General features: G+C 43.5%; 3 protein-coding genes across 6 annotated transcripts; 2 read left to right on the top strand and 1 right to left on the bottom strand.

The window, feature by feature from the left end:
• The first annotated feature begins 3,768 nt into the window (after window positions 1-3,768).
• On the top strand, window positions 3,769-7,742 carry LOC133913378 (uncharacterized). The gene is made up of 7 exons (XM_062356513.1): window positions 3,769-3,927; window positions 5,054-5,401; window positions 5,541-5,768; window positions 5,848-6,202; window positions 6,281-6,405; window positions 6,525-6,660; window positions 7,181-7,742. The coding sequence occupies exons 2-7, from the start codon at window positions 5,058-5,060 to the stop codon at window positions 7,418-7,420; spliced, it is 1,428 nt and encodes a 475-aa protein (XP_062212497.1). The 5' UTR covers window positions 3,769-3,927; window positions 5,054-5,057; the 3' UTR covers window positions 7,421-7,742.
• A 1,430-nt stretch (window positions 7,743-9,172) lies between these two features.
• Window positions 9,173-14,858, top strand: LOC133913377 (uncharacterized). 4 transcript variants are annotated; one of them, XM_062356510.1, is made up of 11 exons: window positions 9,173-9,497; window positions 9,790-9,870; window positions 10,029-10,670; window positions 10,750-10,835; window positions 10,921-11,011; window positions 11,108-11,539; window positions 11,617-11,748; window positions 11,832-12,351; window positions 12,433-13,513; window positions 13,633-13,795; window positions 13,886-14,858. In XM_062356510.1, the coding sequence occupies exons 1-9, from the start codon at window positions 9,438-9,440 to the stop codon at window positions 13,227-13,229; spliced, it is 2,841 nt and encodes a 946-aa protein (XP_062212494.1). In that variant the 5' UTR covers window positions 9,173-9,437; the 3' UTR covers window positions 13,230-13,513; window positions 13,633-13,795; window positions 13,886-14,858. The 4 variants fall into 4 exon arrangements, with proteins under 4 accessions (XP_062212494.1, XP_062212496.1, XP_062212495.1 ...); XM_062356512.1 differs by having other exon boundaries at window positions 12,433-13,795; window positions 13,886-14,134; window positions 14,316-14,858; XM_062356511.1 differs by having other exon boundaries at window positions 12,433-13,795; window positions 13,886-14,134; window positions 14,284-14,858.
• Window positions 14,859-15,017: 159 nt separating this feature from the next.
• LOC133913376 (QWRF motif-containing protein 2-like) lies at window positions 15,018-19,730 on the bottom strand. Its single transcript, XM_062356508.1, has 6 exons — window positions 18,238-19,730; window positions 17,310-17,429; window positions 16,579-16,695; window positions 16,394-16,483; window positions 15,728-15,835; window positions 15,018-15,635 (listed from the first exon to the last, which is right to left on the bottom strand). Exons 1-6 carry the CDS (start codon window positions 19,552-19,554, stop codon window positions 15,570-15,572), a joined length of 1,818 nt encoding a protein of 605 aa, XP_062212492.1. The 5' UTR covers window positions 19,555-19,730; the 3' UTR covers window positions 15,018-15,569.
• Window positions 19,731-22,688: the final 2,958 nt, after the last annotated feature.

Here is a 22,688-nt window from a genome sequence, read left to right as displayed (position 1 = left end):
ATTTCACTGCATCAATAACTGCCTCTTTTGTAGGGTACATAGCACCCTATGACACCTCATTCTCATGGTACTGTCACGGTGTCTGGTCAGCCTCGCTAACCACCAACTTCGAAAATTCTTGATCCCGCCACTCTGCAGGAACTGGAGCATTACCCTCCTCATCAGAAGAATCCACATCGACAAGGCCTTCCTCCAACTCTTCATCCTCCAAATCCATATCTTCAATGATGCTAGGGATGTGCTCCCCTTCATCAGCTACACCCATCGGTTGCAGCTCTGGAACATCACCAACCTCCTCCCTGGACCCTACATTAGCCGCCTCTGACTCATCTTCCACTGCCTCACTTGGTCCTGCTAATGCTTCTGCAGAGTTCAGGGGGCGGTAAGGAGCTCTACCCGCCCCTCAGGGGCGGTAAGCCTCTGGCCTTCCCGCCCTCTGAAGGGGCGGTTAGGCCTACCGCACTCTCAGGGGGCAGTTAGAACCCGTAACCGTCCTCTTAGAGAGCTGCAGCCCCCTGAGAAGACTGCAAGTGACTAGTTTTACAAATACCTTCGCCGGGAATTTATTTATTTAAATTTTAACTAAAAAAAAAAACTCTCAACATCACTGCGCCAGACAAGCAGGCAAGCAGCGCGCTGCGTATACTTGCACCGGGGGCTGCGAGCTACGAGCATGAATGCAAATCAATAAATAATGGTGAAGTATACTATCATTGTTAAAAAAATTGCCATCGAACACCTTTGGGGAAATAGAATTGTTGTTGCTTAACTTAATGGGAACAAGCAAGACTGGATTGATGTGCCATACCACCGTATGACGGATGGTATCACGCCAAGAGGCTTTGAGTCTGAGACTTCAAGTCGCGAGTTGCCCAACATCTTACACTTGAGAGGAGCCTAAATGCGAGGGATGTTGAATTAGTATTTTGCTCGTCTTTTCTTATCAACTTTAGCTTTTAGTCGATCCATCCTTACATACTTGTTGCTAGTTATTAGTCAGTTAATTTTCTTTTTACTAGGGATAGATAAATCTTTATTCTTAATTTATTGAAGATAGAAACATCGTACAAGTTTATATAGCAACATTGTTCGTATTGTTTTACCTTTCACTTAGTTGACTTTCAGATTTGGAGGCCACAAACTAGGAGAGCTTCAGTAGGAAATTTCCAATATAAGAGACCTAAAAATGAATCTCCTTCGTGTCCCAAAGCCCGAGCTGCCCGTAGTTCTCTGGCGGGAGTCCGCTCAGTAATGACTCTTGTCATGAGGAACACAGCAGCACGATATTTATGATTTGGCATTCCTGCTTTTTACATTACAAACAAATTAGTTTGATGGGACATTTTTTAAGGACTCGGATAAGACATTTCATGACTTTGGGTCGAACGATAGAGTATGAAATTAGAATTTATTTTTATACCTTTATAAAATACGTGAATTATGACATATCTTATCGATCATCATTGTCTATCGGAGTTGATCAATCAATCATCGTGCAAAGTTATATCATATTTCACATTCAAAAATATATTTAATCTTACATTATTTTCTTTTCATACATACACGTTCAATATTTATCTATCATGTATTCCAAAAATACATTCAATCTTCTATTATTTATCTTTTACACCTAGATGTCTAATATTTAACTTCTATATATTCATAATTGGATTTCATTAGAAGATGTGCCGCCTCCCACACATCGTTTACAATGCCAACTTTCTACAGAGGGTGCGTCGTCGCTTGCATATCACCTCCACCACCGTCTATCATAGAGGTCAACTCCGTTGCACTATCTGTATACTAAGGTAATATGCGAGAATTATTTTTATTCTCTCGCAAATCAGTCACCATCTTAATCCTACTCACAGCTAATTCTAGACAATACGGCCCCCTTCACCCTACTATCCAAGTACTCGATATTATTCTCTCTTCTAAATTATATTATCATATTATAAATCTCGTGTATGCAAATAACTTTTTTATTATACTATTTTTTTTAATTCTTCGAATTGCTATATCGTGCATTGATTATATATTTATGAAATACATGTGCAGTTGCTAGTATTCAGGTAGAGAGTGAACTTCACTATTCTATATTTATGTAAATGATACATCACGTTGCCTTGATTATGGAATTTGTATATACATCAGTTCCTAAATGAGAGCCTGCTTTATGTGAGCTTGCCTTTGCTATTGATATTCTGCGAACTGGTTTCAATAATATTGAGCTGAACTGCCAAGACAATTTCTTCAATTTATTTGCCACATCGGACAGTAGATTTACGTGCATTTTTTCTGCTGTACATGTAACATAAGAGGAATTTAATACCTGTTACCGGCTAACTTCACTAATACCGTATAAAAAATCAGGTTATCTCACCAAGTAAGCCTGATAGAATGCTGACAATATAGTGCCAACCACAAGCGCTAGATAGTCGCGACCAGCAGGGGCGCGCCGTTTTTCAGTTTCCTGTCCGTTCTGCTACACCTGCTAGGAGAACCAATTGTGCCTACAAAGGGAGCTAAGGTTGTTGATGTGAGGAGGAGGGACGGACTGGGGCTGCAGTGGAGCTGCACGAGAGCGAGATTGGGCTTTGGCAGAGGAGAGGGATGGACTTCGTCGAAGCTAGCTTCTAACCTGATCTTTGAATTGGAGCTTCAGAGCCGAAGACTATTTTATTTTTATATTTTTAAATCAAAAAATGCGTATATACATAAACGTTCGTTTTGAAATTTTATAACTCTATGCTTTTGTCGCCGTTGGAAGGGCGGTAGGAGTTCCGACGGGCGACAGGTTAAAAAAAAATGTAGCATTCAAATGCTCATAAAATTCAAAACAATACCTGTGAAAAAATTATAAAAGAAAATTGTGGTGTAGAGTATTGTATCATCTAAATCTAAAATAAAAGACAAAAGTATGACATGTAAAATAAGAAACAAGACAAATTTGTCTTTTTTATTTCTATTTGTAAAATTAATTATTTGCGTAATTTTTTGGAGCGGTAGATTATATCATTCTCAACACTACATTTTTTTAAGATTTTTATGGTCATTTCGATAGTGTTTTGAATTTTGAGAGCACTAGAATGCTATATTTTTATTTTTTTAATAGGTCGCTAGTTGAAATGACGGTATAAAATTGAAAATTTTCAAAAAAACATATATATTTATAATTTTTAGATTCGAAAAATATATATTAAATTTAGATTTAAATTATACATCAAAATCGAGAGCAGAAACCGTAAATCGATTGATGCCTTTATGGAAGTTCGGACTCCGGAGCTAAAAGGAAGAGATCGGCCCATAGGCAAGGTTAACAAATGCTTCTGAATCTCGAAAACCGTCGGGCCGGTGGTAACCGTTGTTACCATAGTAACTGTATAGTAATTTGGTAAAATTCGGTAGAAACCGATTAAATTTCGTTAAAATTTTAAAATATTTGAATTTTAAATTTAAATTTAATCATAACTACTTGATTTATAAATACGATACGTACCAAATAATCTAATAACTAGACTACCGATAATAAATTGAATCCACCAGCAGACAAGGCCCTAACCGTAAGGCATGCCTGTCCCGTCTCGTGGCCGACGCGGTCAGCGGCCACCTCCTTCCCGTCCTCGATTCCACGTCACGAGAGCCCATCTCCAGCACTCCTTCCCGATCGGACGGCAGCGGAGCCTCCAATGACCACGAGGTTTCTCCTCGCCACTCCGGCCCACTTGCGCGGGCCCACGCGCAGCGTGTGTCGTGCTCTGCTCGGCCTCCACCCCCATCGAAACCCCTCCCGCTTTAACTTGGCCTCCTCTCCACTGGCTGCCCCCCCGTACTCGTCTCGCGTTGGGAAATCTGGGATCCCACCTCTCTCCTCCTCCCCTCGCCTAGAGTTCCACGCCCTCGTCAGCGGCGGCGGGCGGCGGCCAGGTAAACCGGCTGTTCCTCCCTTTCGGATCACGCGGCGATCAAATGGCCTGTAGAGTTGCCGTTCCCGATTTGTGTGTCGCGGGCGCAGATCTGAGTCGCATGCTTCTGTTTCCCGCGCGACTTGTATCCGTACTCGCTGATCTGCTATCTGCGTCGCATGCGTGCTTCTCGTTCCGAGATGTGCTTGCTGGATCAACGGAGGGCGCGTGCGAATTGGTTTGGTTTTTCGGTCTCTTAGCTCCGAGATCTGTGAGGTTTAGAGCCATTTGATGCGGGTTTGGGGGATGCGATTCGAACGATTCGAGTTGCCTGATGCGGTTGAAACGGTAGGTGAGCCGTCCAGATCCATGCGAATCTAGGGTGCTAAGACGGTTGTTAGGTCGGTACGTTCGTTAGTATTTTGACTCGCGCCTGTTTTTGAATTGTGTGTGAGTGATGGAGGCAACGTTTTGGGTGGTGGGCTTGTTCTTGATTTGAGCGTTGAAGAGTTTACTTTGGTTAATTTGGGTTTCAAGCAGGATTATTGGAATAGGGATTTGGTCACGCTGAGTGTATACGGAGCTTAGATTGGAGACTACCTAAATTGATTCGCGATTCAAGCTAATTTGCCAACGAAGATTACTAACAAAATAATTTTAATATCATGCAAGTTCCGTGGCCTTCTAGATGGGCTGGCAAAGCAGTAGATACTGCAAAATCCTCTGCTTCCTTTTGTGCATACCTTGAGTACAGCTAGCCCTTAGACACCCTCTTGATTGAATTTTATCTATTAAGTTCAAGTCGTAACAAGGAAACGTGCATGTTATTTCACTCTTTAAGTTATGATGTAAAATGAGCATCATCGTGTTAAATTGCAAATTAATGTTAGGGAAAACCCTTCTCTGCACATGTTTCCTGTTATGTGTGATGATTCATGTTTACTTAGGTTTATGTTCTATTTGAAACTCAGCTCGTCCTTTGTCTGCATGTACATATTTTGGTAGGTTCACTTATGTTTCTCTCAAAATGATGCATCATCTTAACCAGAATTATGACTGCACGATACATTAGGCTTGGGGAAATCATAAGGTTTACTACTAGGTTACTACGTGACAGAATGCTTATCTATTTCTTTTCTTGACTACAGAGAGATGGCTGGTGGGTTTCGAGTACTGCATCTTGTCAGGCCCTTTCTGGCTTTCTTGCCAGAAGTGCAGAGTGCTGATAGGAAAATACCATTTAGAGAAAAAGTTATCTACACTGTCATTGCTCTCTTCATTTTCCTCGTCTGCAGCCAGCTCCCGCTCTATGGCATTCATTCAACTACTGGGGCTGACCCTTTCTACTGGATGCGTGTTATTCTTGCATCAAACCGTGGTACTGTTATGGAGCTGGGTATTACTCCGATTGTGACATCTGGGATGGTAATGCAACTTTTAGTGGGATCAAAGATTATTGAAGTTGACAACAGTGTGAGGGAGGATCGTGCTCTGCTGTAAGTTTCATTGGATAGTGCAATCTCCAATTTACTTTTGTATGTATTAGTGAAAACCATTTTGAACTTTAAAGCTTCACGGTTCTTGTTTCTTATATCTGGTGTTGTCTTGTGATGCATAGTGTATTTTTTTACTCAGAAATGGTGCACAAAAGTTGCTTGGTATCCTGATTGCTATTGGAGAAGCCGTGGCTTATGTTCTGTCTGGAATGTATGGTAGTGTGAGCCAACTTGGAACTGGGAATGCTATTCTCATTATACTTCAGCTTTTCATTGCTGGCATCATTGTCATATGTCTGGACGAACTCCTACAGAAAGGCTATGGTTTGGGTTCTGGTATCTCTCTGTTCATTGCTACCAATATCTGGTAAGCATGTTAAACTTCATCTCTCATTGGTCTGCTATTCTGTTACAATTTGGCTTATGGTAAACTTGCTCTCATGTAGTGAGAATATCATCTGGAAGGCGTTTAGCCCCACAACCATCAACAGTGGGCGTGGTGCTGAATTTGAAGGGGCTGTCATTGCATTGTTCCATCTGTTGATTACTCGAACTGATAAAGTCCGTGCCCTGCGTGAGGCTTTCTACCGTCAGAATCTTCCAAATGTGACCAATTTACTTGCTACTGTCTTGGTCTTCCTCATAGTTATCTATTTCCAAGGCTTCCGTGTTGTGCTTCCAGTGAGATCAAAGAATGCCCGTGGTCAACAAGGCTCATACCCAATTAAGCTGTTCTACACTTCGAACATGCCTATCATTCTGCACTCTGCACTGATTACAAACCTCTACTTCATATCCCAGGTACAGACTTCAGTTCTAGTGCTACAGTACCGTAGATCTTGACATGAATGTACATGTGCTGACATGTTTTTATTTCAGCTTCTATACAGGAAATACAGTGGAAATTTCCTTGTCAACCTTCTTGGGAAATGGAAGGAATCTGAGTACTCTGGCCATTCTATTCCAGTTGGTGGTCTTGCTTACTATGTAACTGCACCATCGAGGTGAATAATTACTTCCTATGACGTTACTGCCTTCAATTTATGATTCTTTGCTTTTGATTTCTGTTAATAATTAATGCACAGTTGATTATACTTACTTTGAATGTTTGGAATATGTGCAGCTTGGCTGATGTTCTTGCGAATCCATTCCATGCATTGTTTTATGTGGTCTTTATGCTGTCAGCCTGTGCTCTCTTCTCAAAAACATGGATTGAAGTTTCTGGTTCATCAGCGAAGGATGTTGCTAAGCAGCTGAAGGTAAAAACAATGCACACTCGCAATCTTTTTTATTTCCAGTTACCGTGCCTGTCTTATAGTATGTTTTGTAAATCATAACATTGCATGGATAAGGTTGATTTTAATACAACATTAGTATCACTGAGGTACATGCTGTTAATGTGCTGCTTGTACCTATATTGCTTTTCTTATGAAGTACAGAAAGCCATAAATCTGGTTTAGTGTCACTGAATTTTATTGGATCCTTGGAAACTTCAGCCCGGTGTTGGGGTGTAAAGATCCTTACCGTCTATGTAAGGTGTTGGACATCAATGTGCACCGTGGTTAGTTAAATGGGACAAGGACTGGAAGTGTTAGATGGGGTGATTGTCTAACTTGATTTATTCATGCAAAATTACTGTAAAAGAGCTATATCTCTAAACCTACTGGTTGGTTAAATATGGGATATGGACTGGAAGTGTTAATAGGTAATAGCGTGATTTGATTTACACGTGCAAAATTTTCTTGCTACCTGTAAACACTTACCTTGGCAATTCCACAGGAGCAACAAATGGTGATGCCAGGCCATCGTGAGTCGAACTTGCAGAAGGAATTGAACAGATACATCCCCACTGCTGCTGCGTTTGGCGGAGTATGCATTGGCGCGTTGACTGTTCTAGCTGATTTCATGGGTGCAATTGGTTCAGGAACTGGTATTCTGCTTGCTGTTACCATCATATACCAGTACTTCGAGACATTTGAGAAGGAAAGGGCGACCGAGCTTGGTTTCTTCGGTTTCTAATCATCGTAGCTGCAGGAGCCATGTTATGGGTATAGCTGAGTCTTCCTGTAAGTCACTGTACTGCTGCCGGCTATGGTTGTAATTGGAGAGCTTACAATCACTTTAGGTTTCAGACTAATTTACAGTGGGAAACTTGTAGCAGGTTCGGCATGTGTTTTCAGGCCCGTATGGTGGCATAAATTCTGCCCAAGTACACAGCCGTAGCCATCATCTATTGGTCTTTTTTCGGTTTTCTCATGTCTTGACTATATAGTGGCACAGATGATTTTGGATGAATTTAGTTTTCTTGGACGGAATAGATGTTCTTATTTGTTTGCGACAATGCTCTTACTAATGTTTCTGATTCCTGAGAATTGTCGTGTGCTCCATCTTCTATTCATTTTTTCTACATTCCGAAAGCTGTTAGTCTAGTAGTATGTTGTTTTGCAGGCTGCTGACGCCCACCTTCTATTCTTCCTACTGGCTATACTGAGCTACTCAGATGTACTTTTTTGTGTAACAAGATTGAGCATATCATGTTTCGTGCATAATCTTTTTGCAATTTCTAGTGATTATGTGACCATTGTCGGAAGTCAACTATTTCTAAACACCTAAAATTTTGTCCTCAGTTCCTGCTACGGACTGGCACCCGAACCTTTTAAGACCTGTTTGACAGAGCTTCTTAAATAGAATTGTGGAAAGCTCTGTTAAACAATATTTTTAATTTTTTAGTTTTTAAATAATAATAAACTAGATTTTAAAGCTGAAAAAAGTACTTTTTAAAATTTACTTCTCATATAAGGAGTAAGTTTTAAGTTTTTAAATAATAATAAACTAGATTTTAAAACTGAAAAAAGTACTTTTTAAAATTTACTTCTCATATAAAATTACTTCTTATATAGAGTTTATCTTTAAAGTTTCTAAGAATTATTTTTAACTATAGAACCATCTTTCTCGTAAAATTACTTCTTTCAAAAAAATTTAAATCAGAAAACTCTATCAAATATACCCGTAGCTCTCCTACGATGTCACTATTATCCCGACAGGATATCTAAGGTAAACAGCGAGAGTTTCTTAGACTATCTTCAACCATATTCCTTTCATTTCGTTCCTTTCCGATTCTCTTTCCCGTTCTCATTCTTTTTATTTCCTCTCATCTCTAACAGTTTTCGGGAATCGCGAAAGGAAATGAGAGAGAATCTTGACCTAGAGGGAATGACTCTGAGAATCCCTTCGCGACGGGAATCGTGAAGGGAAACTGTTGAAACGATGAAGGGAACGAAAATCCCGTCGTAAAGAAATTTTAAAAGCTAAAGGAAAACCGTTAGACACAGTGTTAGACTTACAGGCATGCCATGGTTTTGGTAATAGCCAGCAAGCGCGGAAAGTTTGTTGTTGACCGCGCGTTGTGGCGACAGTCCGCTTGGTGTTGACACGGCACGGGCAGATTCAGGCGATCAGGCGTGCGCTGGTTTCAGAAATCCGGCGGCTAGAGACGTGAGTTTCCTGCTGGTTTCTTGTCAATTTGCTAGGTGATGTCAAGTCAACCTCCGTTGACTCGTAAGGGGTGAAGTCAGTGGATCCGATCCGTGTCGCACTGGCGTTGCGTCGTGAGACTACGGCTGCGAGAGTAAAGGCACCACGAGGCCTTTCGAGCTGGCGCGCCGCACGCACGCACGCACGCACGCACGGATCGGCGGTGGGCCCGTGGATGGGCTTGCTCACGTAAAAATCTCCCAAAAAATCTCCGATTCGCACCGTGCTTAGGCCTGCGGGCGCGTGCCGCTTTGGGTGGTCGGGTGATTGGACCGTGCCGGCATGTTGGCCGAGCCCGCGAGGACGGAGTGGGCTGTGCGGCCCGGACGCACGGCCCAACGCGGGGCATGGATCCGGAGCTCGCGAGCGACTAGACGCCGGCTTCGACTTCCACCCGCAACACGCCGCCGTCTTCCACCCCGTTCCACGACACCCAGTAAACCCCACCCAAAACGGACGAGGAAAAGCGAGGAAATCCTGCAAGTCGCTGGGTTACGCTGCCATGGACGCGGGCGCTGAGGAGGTCGGCCGGAAGCTCAGTGACGCAGTGCCCCAAGCGCAGGTCCGTTTGGTCAAAACCCTAGCACCTTGCGTGCCTCTAATGGAACAAGATGAAATGATCCTTGCTCTCGTAATTAGTAACATGCATTCTACTGTTCCATTTCATGTTCGTGTAATCCCTGTCGGTTTCTGTCATGTAGCTGTCTGTCAGCATCAATATTTCTCATCGAGAAATTGTAGTACCGCAGATATGAACTGACAAGTTATCCTTATGTTGGTCATTGTACCCATTTTGGTTGGGCATACATATAAAATCACTGCTAACTGTTCTATACTCACTGTACATGGAGCAGAACCTAGACCCTGGTCCTGTTGATAAATCAGTCCTCGTGGAGCAGGAGCTTCACAAATCAGAAGCTATATTTGTTGGGAAGGTAACAGCTTAGAACTTGTCCTCAATTTTTTTTACCTGTTTATTTTACATTAATGTGTTCAATTCTCAGTTATTGGATTTGGGTCTTTCAAAAAAGTTATCAGTTATTGAACTTCTCTTGATTGCTGTCCATTTACCTCACCTGAATATTATATGCAGATCTACAAACCTGTTAGATTTATCGAACATGGCACCAGGCTTAACCAGTGGGAAGTGACACATGAGGGAATGCTTGCGATATTGCAGCGATCTGGATTTTACCACCTGTCTTTCTTGAAGAGGGTTCAGTTGGACCATGCATTGTTAAATGCATTGGTTGAAAGGTGGCGGCGTGAAACACAGACGTTCCACTTGCGGTTTGGAGAAATGACAGTGCTCTTGAAGGATGTGGCAATTCTTACTGGGCTTCGTGTACATGGTGCTCCTGTCACTGGCCCGACGGACTGTAACTGGGAACGATTGTGCATACAGCTTCTAGGCCAAGAACCTCCACAGATCAAAGGTGGTTCTATCAACATTGCATGGCTGCATGATACATTTAAAAACTTACCAGAAGGTGCTAATCAGTCAGATATAGAGTATGCTACACGAGCCTACATACTGTACCAAATTGGCTGCAGCTTATTTCCTGACCCAAGTGGGACTAGAGTGCACTTGCGATATTTGGCCCTACTCCGCAATTTTGATGCCTCAGGAGAGATGGCCTGGGGGGCTGCTGTTCTTGCCCACCTCTACAGAGAGCTTGGAAAAGCCAGCATGAAGGGCAAAGCGAACTGCTGTGCGTTTCTCACTCTTCTTCAGGTAGTATGTCTTCTTAGTTTTGCAGAAATTTTCACTTGGTTAATACTAAAACTAATGTCCAATGCAATGAACATCGCAGATATGGGCATGGGAGCATATCCAGATATGCTGTCCTGAACGACTAGAGAACAAGGCTCTAACCAATGACCAGCCCCTTGGATGCAGGTTTTTTTGAGATTAAATTGTTTGATTATCACTTTCCTTTACTTCATTTTATGCGCCATGATATGAAAAAATATCTGATAACTAGGTGGAATGTACCCTTTAAGAACCGTGAAAATGTCCGGTCCATGGACCATGAGTTTTACAGGCATGGGCTTGATACTATATCAGATTGTCAGGTATGAGTTTCATGACTTCAGGAAGTGCATTTGTTCTGTTGGATGCTCATCACAGGAGGCAAAATGATATAACTGTATATTTTGGATATTCTATAGATCACATGGGACCCATACACACCAAACTTGATAGCTGGGCTCCCGGCAATATGCACATTTGGATATGCAGTTTGGCGATCAAGGACTCCATTAATATGCTTCCAAATAGTGGAAATGCATGTGCCTGATCGTGTCTTACTACAATTTGGAATGTCACAGCACATCCCAGACCCAGTTGAGGCAGTTGAACGTGTTACAATGCAGGGTAAAGCTGACCAAGATTGGTCTGCTTATCATGATAAGTACATTAAGCTATGGGAGAACAGGCTCTCCTCTGTTGTTAAGCAGCGCGATACAGGGAATTTGGATCCTACTCATGCAAGAAATTGTTACCTAGAATGGTATTGGCGAATTACACGTCGATGGATCTCCACTCCAGTTGAATGTCCAGTCATATCCTATCAGTTATCAGGGCATACTGAGAAAGTTCTGGTAATAATTTTAGAATGAAATTTGCAATATCTCTGTTGAATTTGATGTCTTTGACGAACATTTTGGACCATGAACAGGTTGATTTGATAAGTACAGTGCAGGGACGAATCAGAACATTGTTACTAAGTGAAATCGATGCAAAAAGGATGAAAGAATCACTTATTGATATTGATGTGTACATCACTGTTAAAATGGAGGAGGCTAAGCAGGTTGCTCACATCATGTACTAATGAATATAGATACTTAAAGCTGCAAGAGGCAACATGTGTTTATGTCCTCAATTGTCGTGCAGGTTATGCGAAGTGATGTTCCAACTGGAATGGGAATTGGCAGTGTTAAATCAGCCATGATTTGTTCAAATATTGTGGACCCTACTCAAGCTACTGTTGCGAAGATGGAACAAGTTAGTGATGATCATGTCGAGGGATACACTATACTACAATTGGACCAAATGAGGAGAATTCAATCCACAGGAGGAACACCTGATTTAGCACCTCTCACAACAGGTGATAGCACAAACAACCAAATTGAGGATGTGCATCCGCAAGAAGATCCTCTTGATGTAATCATGACAGAAGTCAATCTTAGGGACATTATTAGTACACCTGTAGAGGATGCTATGACTGAGATTATGAATACATCCACAGAGGATGCTACACTTGGTAATATTTCAGATTCAGGGGAGAAGAACGGTTATGCGTCCATAGAGACTGTGGAAGAGCAGGAGACTGTTGGACCTATCGACAACAGTAAGGTCTACGAGAAGATTATGCCTGAATCGCAGGAGAGTGCTGATGCACCTTTGACTAATGGTAAAGTTAATGGGATCATTAGTGTATTCATGGATACTTACATGGTGGAGATCACTCACATGGATTCTGGTAAAATTGCAGGTCAAGGAACGGTGCGCAAACCTTCACTGGTTCCACAATTCTACAAGATCTTGGGTGTATCAACGCATAATGCGCAACTGCAGATCACTGGTGCATCTGAGAATGCTGGTACAATTGAGGACATTGTGGGCACGCGAATGGAGAATAGTACAGTCCAGGGAACGATGGGTCAACCTTTCAATGCCATTGGACGTGGAGACACCTTGCATGCATCTATGAACAAGTTAAGTTCAATGCGAGATGATGTTGAACCTCCCTCAGGCTCTGAACAGGAAGAACATGCTGCTGCAATGCCTGGGCGTAATGAACTGCAACATGCTGTTCAGACACAGCCTGAGGACAATGTCGTTCAGGACAGAGTCGATGCCATGCAAAATCCTATCTTTCGAGGGAATGTCGAGGACCCAATTGAAAATAGCATTTCGAATCATTCAGTTGTGCGAGAACCTGTAGCTATACCTACTGAAGATTTGCTTATCCTTAGTGTTGGAGAGAAAATTCAGAGAAGTGCGAATTCATTCACTGGAGAAGCAACTCATACAATTGTATGGGAGGAATCCGCTGGTGATGAGGATCATGGCAATCCAGGTCCAAATGAAATATCTGAAAGAGGGAAATTGATTATTCCTTCCCATGAAAATTCTGAGGTCCGTTTAACTATAGAGGCTTCTAAAATGGATGGAAATGCAAAAACTGAGGAGAAAACGTGTCAGAATGTAAGAAGTGGCAGTGGCCAGTTGATAGCATTCACTAGAAGGAAAAGAAAGCACTTATGCAGTCATCGCCTTGATTCCTAATCGCACTTATTTATTTTGTTTATGTGTGTTTTAGTGTACAATGTGAATTCAAAATTTTCTTCATATTTTGTTGTTTTAATATACCGAGTCTCCACTGTTGCTTTTCCGTTATCCATATCAAGCTTATGACGTCATAGTCATTTACCTTCCTGATTCAGTGCACACGCACACTGGTGTGCTTTCCATTTCACATAATTTTGTGATACTTCTTCGCTGGTCTTATATCCTGAGTTTGTCAGACTTTTCAAGCTCTATGGTCTTTCAAACAAACATTGATCTATCAGGTACTGAATTGGACTTGTTTTTGCATTCAAGAAAGGATGGATTCATTCGATTCTCTTAGTTGTTTATCCTGTGACCTACCAAATTTTTATTCTTGTGATATCTTATATTTAATTGACAGCTCCGAGTTCAACAATGGTATGCAAGCAGCTTCTCAAGAACTATACCTAAAATTTGTGACAGCTACATGTCACTGTGTCAGCACACTTAGTGTCTGCAAGCAAGATCTTTTCTTTTTAAGATTGTGTCTTCAGTATATCTGGATGCAGACTCCGTAATGAAAGGTACTGAAAACACTTCGCTCTTCCCAGCAATGCAAGGTCAATCACCTCAGTCATTTTTCATCGCATCTCATTCCCGATTCCAAATCGCAGGTTTCGCGCCAAGGTTGTAGCCCTGTTCTTTTGATGTGAGCTGATCGTTTGGTGGGTGCTTCTGAGATTTACAGCTGCATAAAGCTAACAGGAATATCTGAACTATGTGTTGTCAAGCGCAGGCATGTCTGAACTGAGATCATGCCACTAAGATAGTCAGACTCTCTTCACCTTGCAGGAGCAGGAATCAAACATGCAGTCACCAGTATAAGAACATGCCACTTCCCCACTCCTGCTGAGCTATACCAGGTTTTTCCAAAACCCAGAGATGTATTACTATTCGGTACACTGCAACCTCAAGAGTCAAGAAGGATTAGGTTCTTGTGCATTAATTTGTTTTCCTTATTAAACCATGCACTTGTCCTTTGCCCCCTACACGACCCTACTGCAACCTCTAGAGTCAGCAAGATCAGTCCTTCGGCGTTTCCAGATTTATCACATGGAGGAGACACGGGACAGGAAGGCGCTGTAGCAAGATCAAGAGGCGCCACCAGCTAATCAACCACAATGATTCATCTTCCGGGAGGAGCAGCGGGGCTGGAAGAAGGGATAGTCCTTTCGTTTTGTGTCGGCCGCGGCTCTTCGCCATCAACTGACGCCGTTCTTGGCTGGGCACAGGCCGTAGGCATCGCGTCATGGTCGCCGCGCGTGGTGAGGCTTTCTGACGCGAGGCTGTAATCTTTCGTGCGGTCGTGTCGTGCCCAGCAGCTTGGGAGACCTGTCGGTCGGGCTCTGTAATGAAAGTTGCACCTGCCTCGTGCCCGTGACTGCAGTGAAGTGCTCCATTTATGTTGCTATCGAACATTGCTGTAATCCCTCGCTTTCAGCGCTCGTGTTTGCCCCCGCCGTGTACATCAGGTGCTGACTTGTCGTGATCTGTCGCGTCTTAATTTGTATATTTCAATCTCGTGTAATATATCTTTGTAAGTAACCAAATATCATATATTCTCAACCAGAGCCAGACTGAACAGAATCGAGGGATTTTGTGGGTGGTGCTATTTCTGTACCAAACTATGTGGAAATTAGATGTGTATAGTTCATCTTTTTTTCTTTGTCAGACCAGTAGAAAGCGAGCCACCTAATGTCCATGCAAACATACTTCGGTTTTGGTTCCACCACTGCACGAGCAACTTTGATCTTGGTTTGGTTCACAGCCCACAACCACCACCAGGCAATACACAATCGACTTTTACACGAGAACAAATGAATATCTGCAACCTACAGCCATACACAGTAAGAGAACTTCGATCGGCGACAAGGAAACCCCAAACATCGAACATGACGCCTGAAGCAGATCGAAGTCGCAATTTGTGGTTTGGAGGCAGAGAAAGAAACTAATATACTGCTAGAAGTTATATTGCATTGCCCTGGTGGCCACGAGGTCACCTGACGAACAAAAAGAACGCAATCTAACTAGTTAGTAGTCGACCTAACGCTCAGCTAAAACCAACAAAGAAAAAGATATATACATGTTGCGTTACACCTGCTCTGCATAGGCTATCATAGATCAACTCAGCAATCAGAACTAGAGAACCACGACCACGATGAGACCATATGAACTAGATAAGGTAACTTTTCTTCAGAAGAGTCAGATCGTTGAGTGGGTTCCAGCAAGCCACCAGAATTTGCAATTGCACCTAACATTCTTCAGTTAGTGGGGTTAGACTCGTTAGAGTAGTCTGAACTAGGAATGCATGAACCTCCTGTGAGTTGTCTGTACTCTCTGCCCTTGTAGGCTACAATACTTGACCTGTTTCAGCAAAAGAATTGGGATGCGCAAATTAGAAGTGCTAACGTATGCATATGGATCAGAAGTGAACATGGGTGGATCGTACTGCTTACATGCATTGTTGCAAGTGTGGACAGCAATTCTCTGGACTGCTCCATTAGAGTGCGCTCTTCAGTAGAAACTTTGGCAAGGTCAGAAACCAAAATACGTGTTCCAGCTAGCTGCAGAATGACAGATGATTTCAGCCAAACAAAACAACAAATGTAGCATCTCGGAACACATATTTCACCAAATGCGAGCCTCTCAGAAATTTCTATATGCTATCCTGTTTTTATGCAAGGCCCACTAGAATGCATAGTTGTATTTTTTATTTTGTATGGTGATGGCAAAGTATATTACTAAGACGTTTGGAGCTGTGAAATGACTAGAATTGCAAGATCTCCAATTTAACCCAAGTAGAGACATGATGAAAATCATTTATCCTAGAGGTAGATGCTCAAGAAGAGGGAAATATCCTATCCTTCGGGAGCATGAGAAGGTTGTCAAAGCCATCTGATCTGGGAAATGGCTGGCTGGGATAAGACTAAGTATTGCTACCAGTCTCAAGCAATTCAACTACCCATCCAGATCAGACAACTAGGAAAGCCTTCTTATGTAGGGTGTCAGTTCTGTTATGTAGGGACCACATTCGTAGATTAAGATAATCTAATGGTGGACTAGCAAGTAGCAACTAGTGACAAAGAAAAAGGAACAAGAAACCAATTTAAAGTAAGCATCACCTTAGACAGTAATGCACATATTGAACTTCCTATTGTTTGCATGATATCAACTGCAGAGCCAACAGCATTTTTCACATCTTGGATATCAGCCTGCAAATAAGAAAGTAGTAAAAGAACCTATGAGATTTAATACACAGAAGATAACATGTGAAAACAATTTAACAAGACGATGTGCTATTTACAACCTTTGCTCCATCAGTAACGGGAAGGCACAAAATGGTAGCAGTTAGAGCTTCCACAATTCCGGACAAAGAATCAGCATAGTCCCCCTCTAATAAAGACCATTCTTCCAGATATGCCATCTGCATTGAGCAAATTCGATTATATTTTTGTGAAACAGGGAAACTGTGAAAAATGAACTTATAATTGGTTAAGTCATGACCGGCTAATATTGCTAGTTGTTAAGTCTCATAATCCTTTACGGTTATGTCTAAGGTCCCACTATAGAGGCTGCATGTTGTTCTTTCTACCTTTTCAACTTTACAGTTGTTCATAGGAAAGGGCCATGTACCATCTATTGAACAGATGAAAAAGGTGTCAAAACAGCCAGCCTGCTATTACATGAACCTTGCGTTATATGAATGAGAAGGCCCTGCGTGCAGCAATTGTGCAGACATATGGAATACATATTCAGATGGCCCTGTGCTTACAGCTAACTGGTTCTACAGTTCTTTCAGACTTTTTTTCCTTTTGGCATCAGATGGCCCTGTGCTTACAGCTAACTGATCCTACAGTTCTTTCAAAGACTTCTATTCTTTTTTGGCAAAATATTCTCTTGATAACAATGTCTGGCAGCCAAACATGCAGGATAATACAAAATGATCGGATAAACTATAAGAAATGAAGGCTACTAAAGTTTAACAGAAAAATGACCAGTAAACCTACTTGCACAGAAAAACAATATAAATGTTATTACCTGTCCCTTTAGAACAGTCATCAGTTTCCAATTGTTTCGGAATAGCTGTAGCTGGAACCTCTTAAGAGCAACAGATTTACGCAGACCTAGGGTAGTAATCCATGCATCAGATAAGTATTTCTGGTAAAAAGGGCAAAGGAAAAAGGTTATTGAGAAGTAAAAGGTAGAAAAGGCAACATTAGCCATACAAAGCAATCTGGTTAAAATAATGACTTTTGTCTAGAAATATTTTTAAGTAGAATAGCTACTTGGTACTTTCAATTAAGCAATAAGATAATAAAAGGGGCAGCCACACATGAACAATTTCAGGATACAAGCTCCCATTATAAAATGTAAATTCATAATAATTTCAGCATGCCATCTGATACATTTGAGCAGTTTAATCCTATCGATACTAGTTCTGTTTACAGCTCCAAAACAAAAGGCATGTCAAAGCTTTCCTGGTTCTCTCTTTTTTCTTTCCGACTGTTATTTTTTCTTTGTGACAACTACTCTTCACTTCAGAAAAGACCTCACAAGATGCCTGCTATCTGATATATGTAGTTAGCTAGTTAGTTACATAGATTGCCTGGTTCACCTTTATTGAAGAAGCTACTCCCAAGGAATTAAAAAACTTCGATAAATATGAAATTTAGCATACCATAAACCGTAGCACAAAAGACAGAGATGGTTACAATCAATGTGATGTGTGCAACGCAGAGATCTGCTTTTGATGATAAAAGAAATGGAAGGTAAGTATGAGCACACAGCTCCTGCATATAGCTAGCCCAGATTGGAGATGCTGCCCCTTGGATTTAATCAATTGCATTTACACAAATTGTTTATGAATCTTGGTTTAAATAAATCAAGCAAGCTCTAGAATCTAAAACCACAACATATTAGAACTCCATAGTCCATACTGGTTTTGTCAATGAACATATATACTAACCTCTGCAGTCAATTTCTGTGCAGCAAGTGCAGCATCAGCCTGTGCATTCACACACCGCCACTGCAAATGTCGATTGGATAAAATTCTCAATAGGTGCTCACAGTCAACCTTACTACCCCCATGCCACCTCCTCCTCACTTCACCATCCAAACCATAACCAGATGAGCTTCTTCCCTGCTGATCCCGAGATGATGTGCTTGACCCCACGGAGTTTCTCACCCGTGATGGACTTGACATCCTCCTTGATGGATTACCTGTAAGCTTACTTGGTGAAGGTTGCCTGATTGGCCTATTCAGCGGAGATGAAACAAAGCCATTCAACAGTGATTTCTTAACTGGTGCTGTCCTGGGAGATGTGGCCAACCCAGAGTTATGTGTCAAGTATGGTGTGCCCGGATCTGCAAATCGATGCGACCTGCTGGCAGCAGCATCCTGCAAGAACCGGGCTGGTACACTCATCCCCTTAGGCGACGGGCGTGCTCTGTGGGCAATGCCAATGCCTGCATCCTGAGACCCTGAATTGCTCCCTGACGACACGCTCTCTGTGTCTGACGACATCAAGTAGTCCCCACCATCGAACGAGGAACGCCGCACCCCCTCCTCAAACATCATGGACTGCCGGAGCGACCGGACAGCTGCAAGGACAGCCGCGTCCCTCTTGTGCAAAGAACAGTCGAAGCTCTTGGTAAGCGGATTCCCCTCAAACCCCTGCGACACCCTCGCCGATATTGGCCACCTGTGGTGGGTATGACCCCCCTCAAACCCCTTCCCCCTCTCCGGCACTGTACCACCCACACCAGGCCTCCTCCTCTCCGGCGTGGTGGCCCCCGCCACCGCAGCCACCGGCCGCCGCGCTGGCGACGGGGACGTTGCCGTCTTCGCCTTGCTGGTCTCGAAGGAGAAGGACCGGCCCTGGAACGCCACGGAGAGGCTCCTCGTGGTGGTGGTGGTGCCCGCATTGGGGCCCCCGGCCTCTCCTGCGGCGGCATTGTTAGCCGGGGTCGGGCGCGGGCGGTCGACGGAGACGGACCGCCTGGGCAGCGGCGACGCGAAGCGGCGGGATGGCGTGGAGGCCGAGGTCGAGGTCGAGTTGGAGCTCGAGGTGGTGGTGGAGGAGGAGGATGTGGACTTGGAGGAGGGGCCGAGGAGGTAGCGGGAGGAGACAGCCTTGGCCTTGGCCTTGGGCTTGGGCCGGGCGTCGGCGTCGGCGTTGGCGTTGGACTTGGCCGGGGAGAGCGCGGAGGCGGCGCGGCGGCGGCGCGGGGACGGCGACGGGTTCAGCCGGGGCGCGGCCGCTGCTGCCCCGTCGGCCACCATGGCGCTCAGATCTCGCGGAATCTCCCGGCGGTGGTTTTCGGGCCTGGGGTTTGGGGTTTCGTTTCAGGATGGGAGAGCGGAGCGGAGCCGAGGCACGGCAGCGGAAGTGGAGTGGGAGCCAAGTGAAACATGGGCGAAGGAAGGGATGGGGACTCCGTCCGTCCGTCGCAAGGGTAAAAGCGGGAAAGCGGGCGGAATAAAGGAACCGTGTCGTGTGGTGGTCGCCCTGGTGGGGCGGCGGTAGCAGCAGCTTGACGCGCGCGGTCCGCCGGCGATGGCTGCCTAACCAAATCAGACTTCGCTCGTTGGACTTGGGTAATCTTTCAGATCGTATCATCGTAGCTGCGGATGCGCAGCATGTAACTTTGTGTGTGTTTATTTGCTCAAATTTGTTCTATCATAATCTAGTGGATACGTATAATTTTAAAAAGAGATTTACTTAGTTATTTGCATTCACTGTTATAGTCTTAGTTCGGCGGGTGCAAATATACGATATTATTATGACCCGACAGATACAGATTACTACATCTGTTCATGTAGGTTCACTTATCAGTGATATAAAATTATATTTATATAAGTAAACAATTATAATCTCAACTCTTACCTCCGTTTCTGTAATCTTAGATTTAGTTAGTTAAACAAAAATATAGTTTAGTCTGTTTAGATAAATATAACCAATCAAATATTTTTTTATTTAATAAATATAACTTAACTCAATCTACACTCACTTATACGGATTACACGATGTAGTTTTACAAAACCTCGTTCAAAAACTAAACACACATTTGGCTGCCTCGAGCTGCCCTGCGACAATTGGTTACCTGACGACGGGGTGGAGACGGCGCCGGGAGACGGGCTGACACCCTCATTTCCCCCGGACGCGCCGGAGCGACAAAAGGCGCGCTCCGAGGCTCTAAACAAGTGCAGGCAGGGGAAATGTGTTCGTGCTATTAATTTATCCGCTGCGTGGTTGGCCATTTGGTCTTATGCGCCTTGCCCCACGCACTAGCCTAGGAAAATTGAAGGGTTAAGATCTGGTTAGATACTATCTTACCTCACTAATCTAGGAAAATTGAAGAGTTTAGATTTAGTTAGATACTACTCCCTCCATTCAAAAATAAAATGTATAATTTATTTTTAAAACTTATCAAAATTAACTTTAAGCATTATACAAATCTATTAAAACAAAATTTGTATATTAAACATACGTATAATTTAACTAATTATCGATCAAAATTTATAAAATTAGATTTTTTTTTTTTTTAGACAAAACACACCTTATATTTTTTAACCGATGGAGTACTATCTTGACTCGGTAGTCATGACAAATGCTAAATTATAAAAATGCATACGTCGGATACTTAAGACCTTAGACTGACACTATCTTCAGGTAAGCTGTGACTCCAAAGAATTTTTTAGTCACAAGTATGACAAAATTATTTTAAAAAGTTAAGTATATAATATATATAGGCTAGGGACTTAGCAAAGTGTAATTACTAAATAGTTATTTAAAAATCTATAATATAATTAATTTTAAATGTGATAAATTAAACACAAACTAAACATACCTATCGAGGGGATCGGTGTCGTCTTAAGAGGAGGTGAATCAATACACTTAGAATTTATTCGGCTCCAAAAATTACATAAGATAAATTCATATCAATTTATATCTAAATATATTCTAGATTTATCTAGTGTGTCTACTCTACCAATTAAAATGTTTGTAACCTATCTAAAAAAATAAATTGTGAGTAAGTAAATACGAAAATGTAAATAATATAGAGAGATCAAACTCGACATAAGAGATTTTTATCCGATGATATTAATAAGAACATTGAGGTTGGCCATGACACTCCTCTGCTATAGCCATAGCCGTGAAGTCCTCCTAATCACCCTCCCCTCTAGAACTTTATGGTCAACAACCTTGATCTGCCATCCACAAGTGGGACACAGGAGCGCGGCGCCTCAACCAAATTCATCTGACAAGAGTGGCATCACCTGGTGGGCATAAGTATAGACAGTGGCGGACCCAGGGCCCGGCGACCCTGGGCGCCCGCCCGGGCTCCGTCTCAACCCACCTCTATACTTCTATATAGATTATGAGGAAATTCGTAAATTGAGCCGATCAAATTTTGGGCAAAATCTAGCTCGTATAGGCACGGCCTGCGCTCAGCCCAGGCTCCCTGAAATCCCTGGGTCCGCCACTGAGTATAGATGCAATTTTTCGCCTGTCAACGACTGCAAGTGCGTGTTTTTATTGACGTTCCGAGTTTCGTGACAGGCGGGCTTTTGCTCCACCGCATCGAACCCATCCCATCGACATCCCTACCGTCCGCTGCCTGGAGTAGCAAAGGTCTTTAAGTGACGAAGCTCGAACTATTGTAGAAGTGCGTGCATGGCTAGTTAAACGTCTCTGTTACAGTGGACTAAGCTGTCGCCGTTCAGTCACGTAACAAGCTAGAAAGTCCAAAGTGAACCGAGGCGTGTGTGGGGCCTCCACATGAGTTGTGATCCATGTGTGGGTAGTACTGCTCCTACGCTGCTCTGATGCTTTCCGTTATCCAGTAACCACTTTATCGCTGCGTAGGGCCCGTCTCCCTTGCGACTTCGTCCGATCCGATGCGGTCCGAATCTGCACGGCACGGCACGGCACGGCACGCCGCGGCTGGTCTGCCACCGTATGCCGGGGCCCCTGGGTGGCCGGATGCCGGCACGCGCGGCCGGAAAAGCCCCGAGGCGCCGTCGCAGAGTTGGTACACTTTGGTGCGCGCGGCGGGTTCTCATGGCGCGACCCGCCGTTTCCGCGTACACACCCACGCCATTGCCCGGGTTGGCCCCGCGCGGCCGCGCCTTGATCCATCGCGCCGCGCGCATGGTTGGATGATCCAGCAGACCTACCGTGCCGCGCCCTGGCTATACGACATGCGTGGCGCCGCCAGGAGTGAAGACGACTAGACGAACCGACAAGGATCAAGTACGACGGCTGCATATATTCGCGGCACTTTCTGCAGTCTGCACAGTACAGTGCTGGTCCAGTACTTAGATGTTCGTACGCACTCTGCTCGACCGACCACTTGAGCTCGAGTTTCCAAGCTGCAATTGGCTGCCGGCCGGCCTACCTGGCCTGGGGATGG

The sequence above is a fragment of the Phragmites australis genome, chromosome 3, assembly GCF_958298935.1.
Source record: "Phragmites australis chromosome 3, lpPhrAust1.1, whole genome shotgun sequence".
Taxonomy (NCBI): domain Eukaryota; kingdom Viridiplantae; phylum Streptophyta; class Magnoliopsida; order Poales; family Poaceae; genus Phragmites; species Phragmites australis.
This window is presented reverse-complemented; position numbering and strand designations above follow the sequence as displayed.

Bases quoted from the DNA above. Each gene is read 5' to 3' on its own strand.
- LOC133913378 (XM_062356513.1), top strand. From the start codon at position 5,058: ATGGCTGGTGGGTTTCGAGTACTGCATCTTGTCAGGCCCTTTCTGGCT. The intron at 6,203-6,280 runs GTACAGACTTCA...TTTTTATTTCAG, and splicing joins ACCTCTACTTCATATCCCAG to CTTCTATACAGGAAATACAG. The intron at 6,406-6,524 runs GTGAATAATTAC...GAATATGTGCAG, and splicing joins TATGTAACTGCACCATCGAG to CTTGGCTGATGTTCTTGCGA.
- LOC133913376 (XM_062356508.1), bottom strand. From the start codon at position 19,554: ATGGTGGCCGACGGGGCAGCAGCGGCCGCGCCCCGGCTGAACCCGTCG. The intron at 15,836-16,393 runs GTGATGCTTACT...GTCATTCTGCAG, and splicing joins TATGTGCATTACTGTCTAAG to CTAGCTGGAACACGTATTTT. The intron at 15,636-15,727 runs GTAAGCAGTACG...TTGCTGAAACAG, and splicing joins CCACACTTGCAACAATGCAT to GTCAAGTATTGTAGCCTACA.
- LOC133913377 (XM_062356510.1), top strand. From the start codon at position 9,438: ATGGACGCGGGCGCTGAGGAGGTCGGCCGGAAGCTCAGTGACGCAGTG. The intron at 11,749-11,831 runs GTTGCTCACATC...ATTGTCGTGCAG, and splicing joins AAATGGAGGAGGCTAAGCAG to GTTATGCGAAGTGATGTTCC. The intron at 12,352-12,432 runs GTAAAGTTAATG...GTAAAATTGCAG, and splicing joins TGATGCACCTTTGACTAATG to GTCAAGGAACGGTGCGCAAA.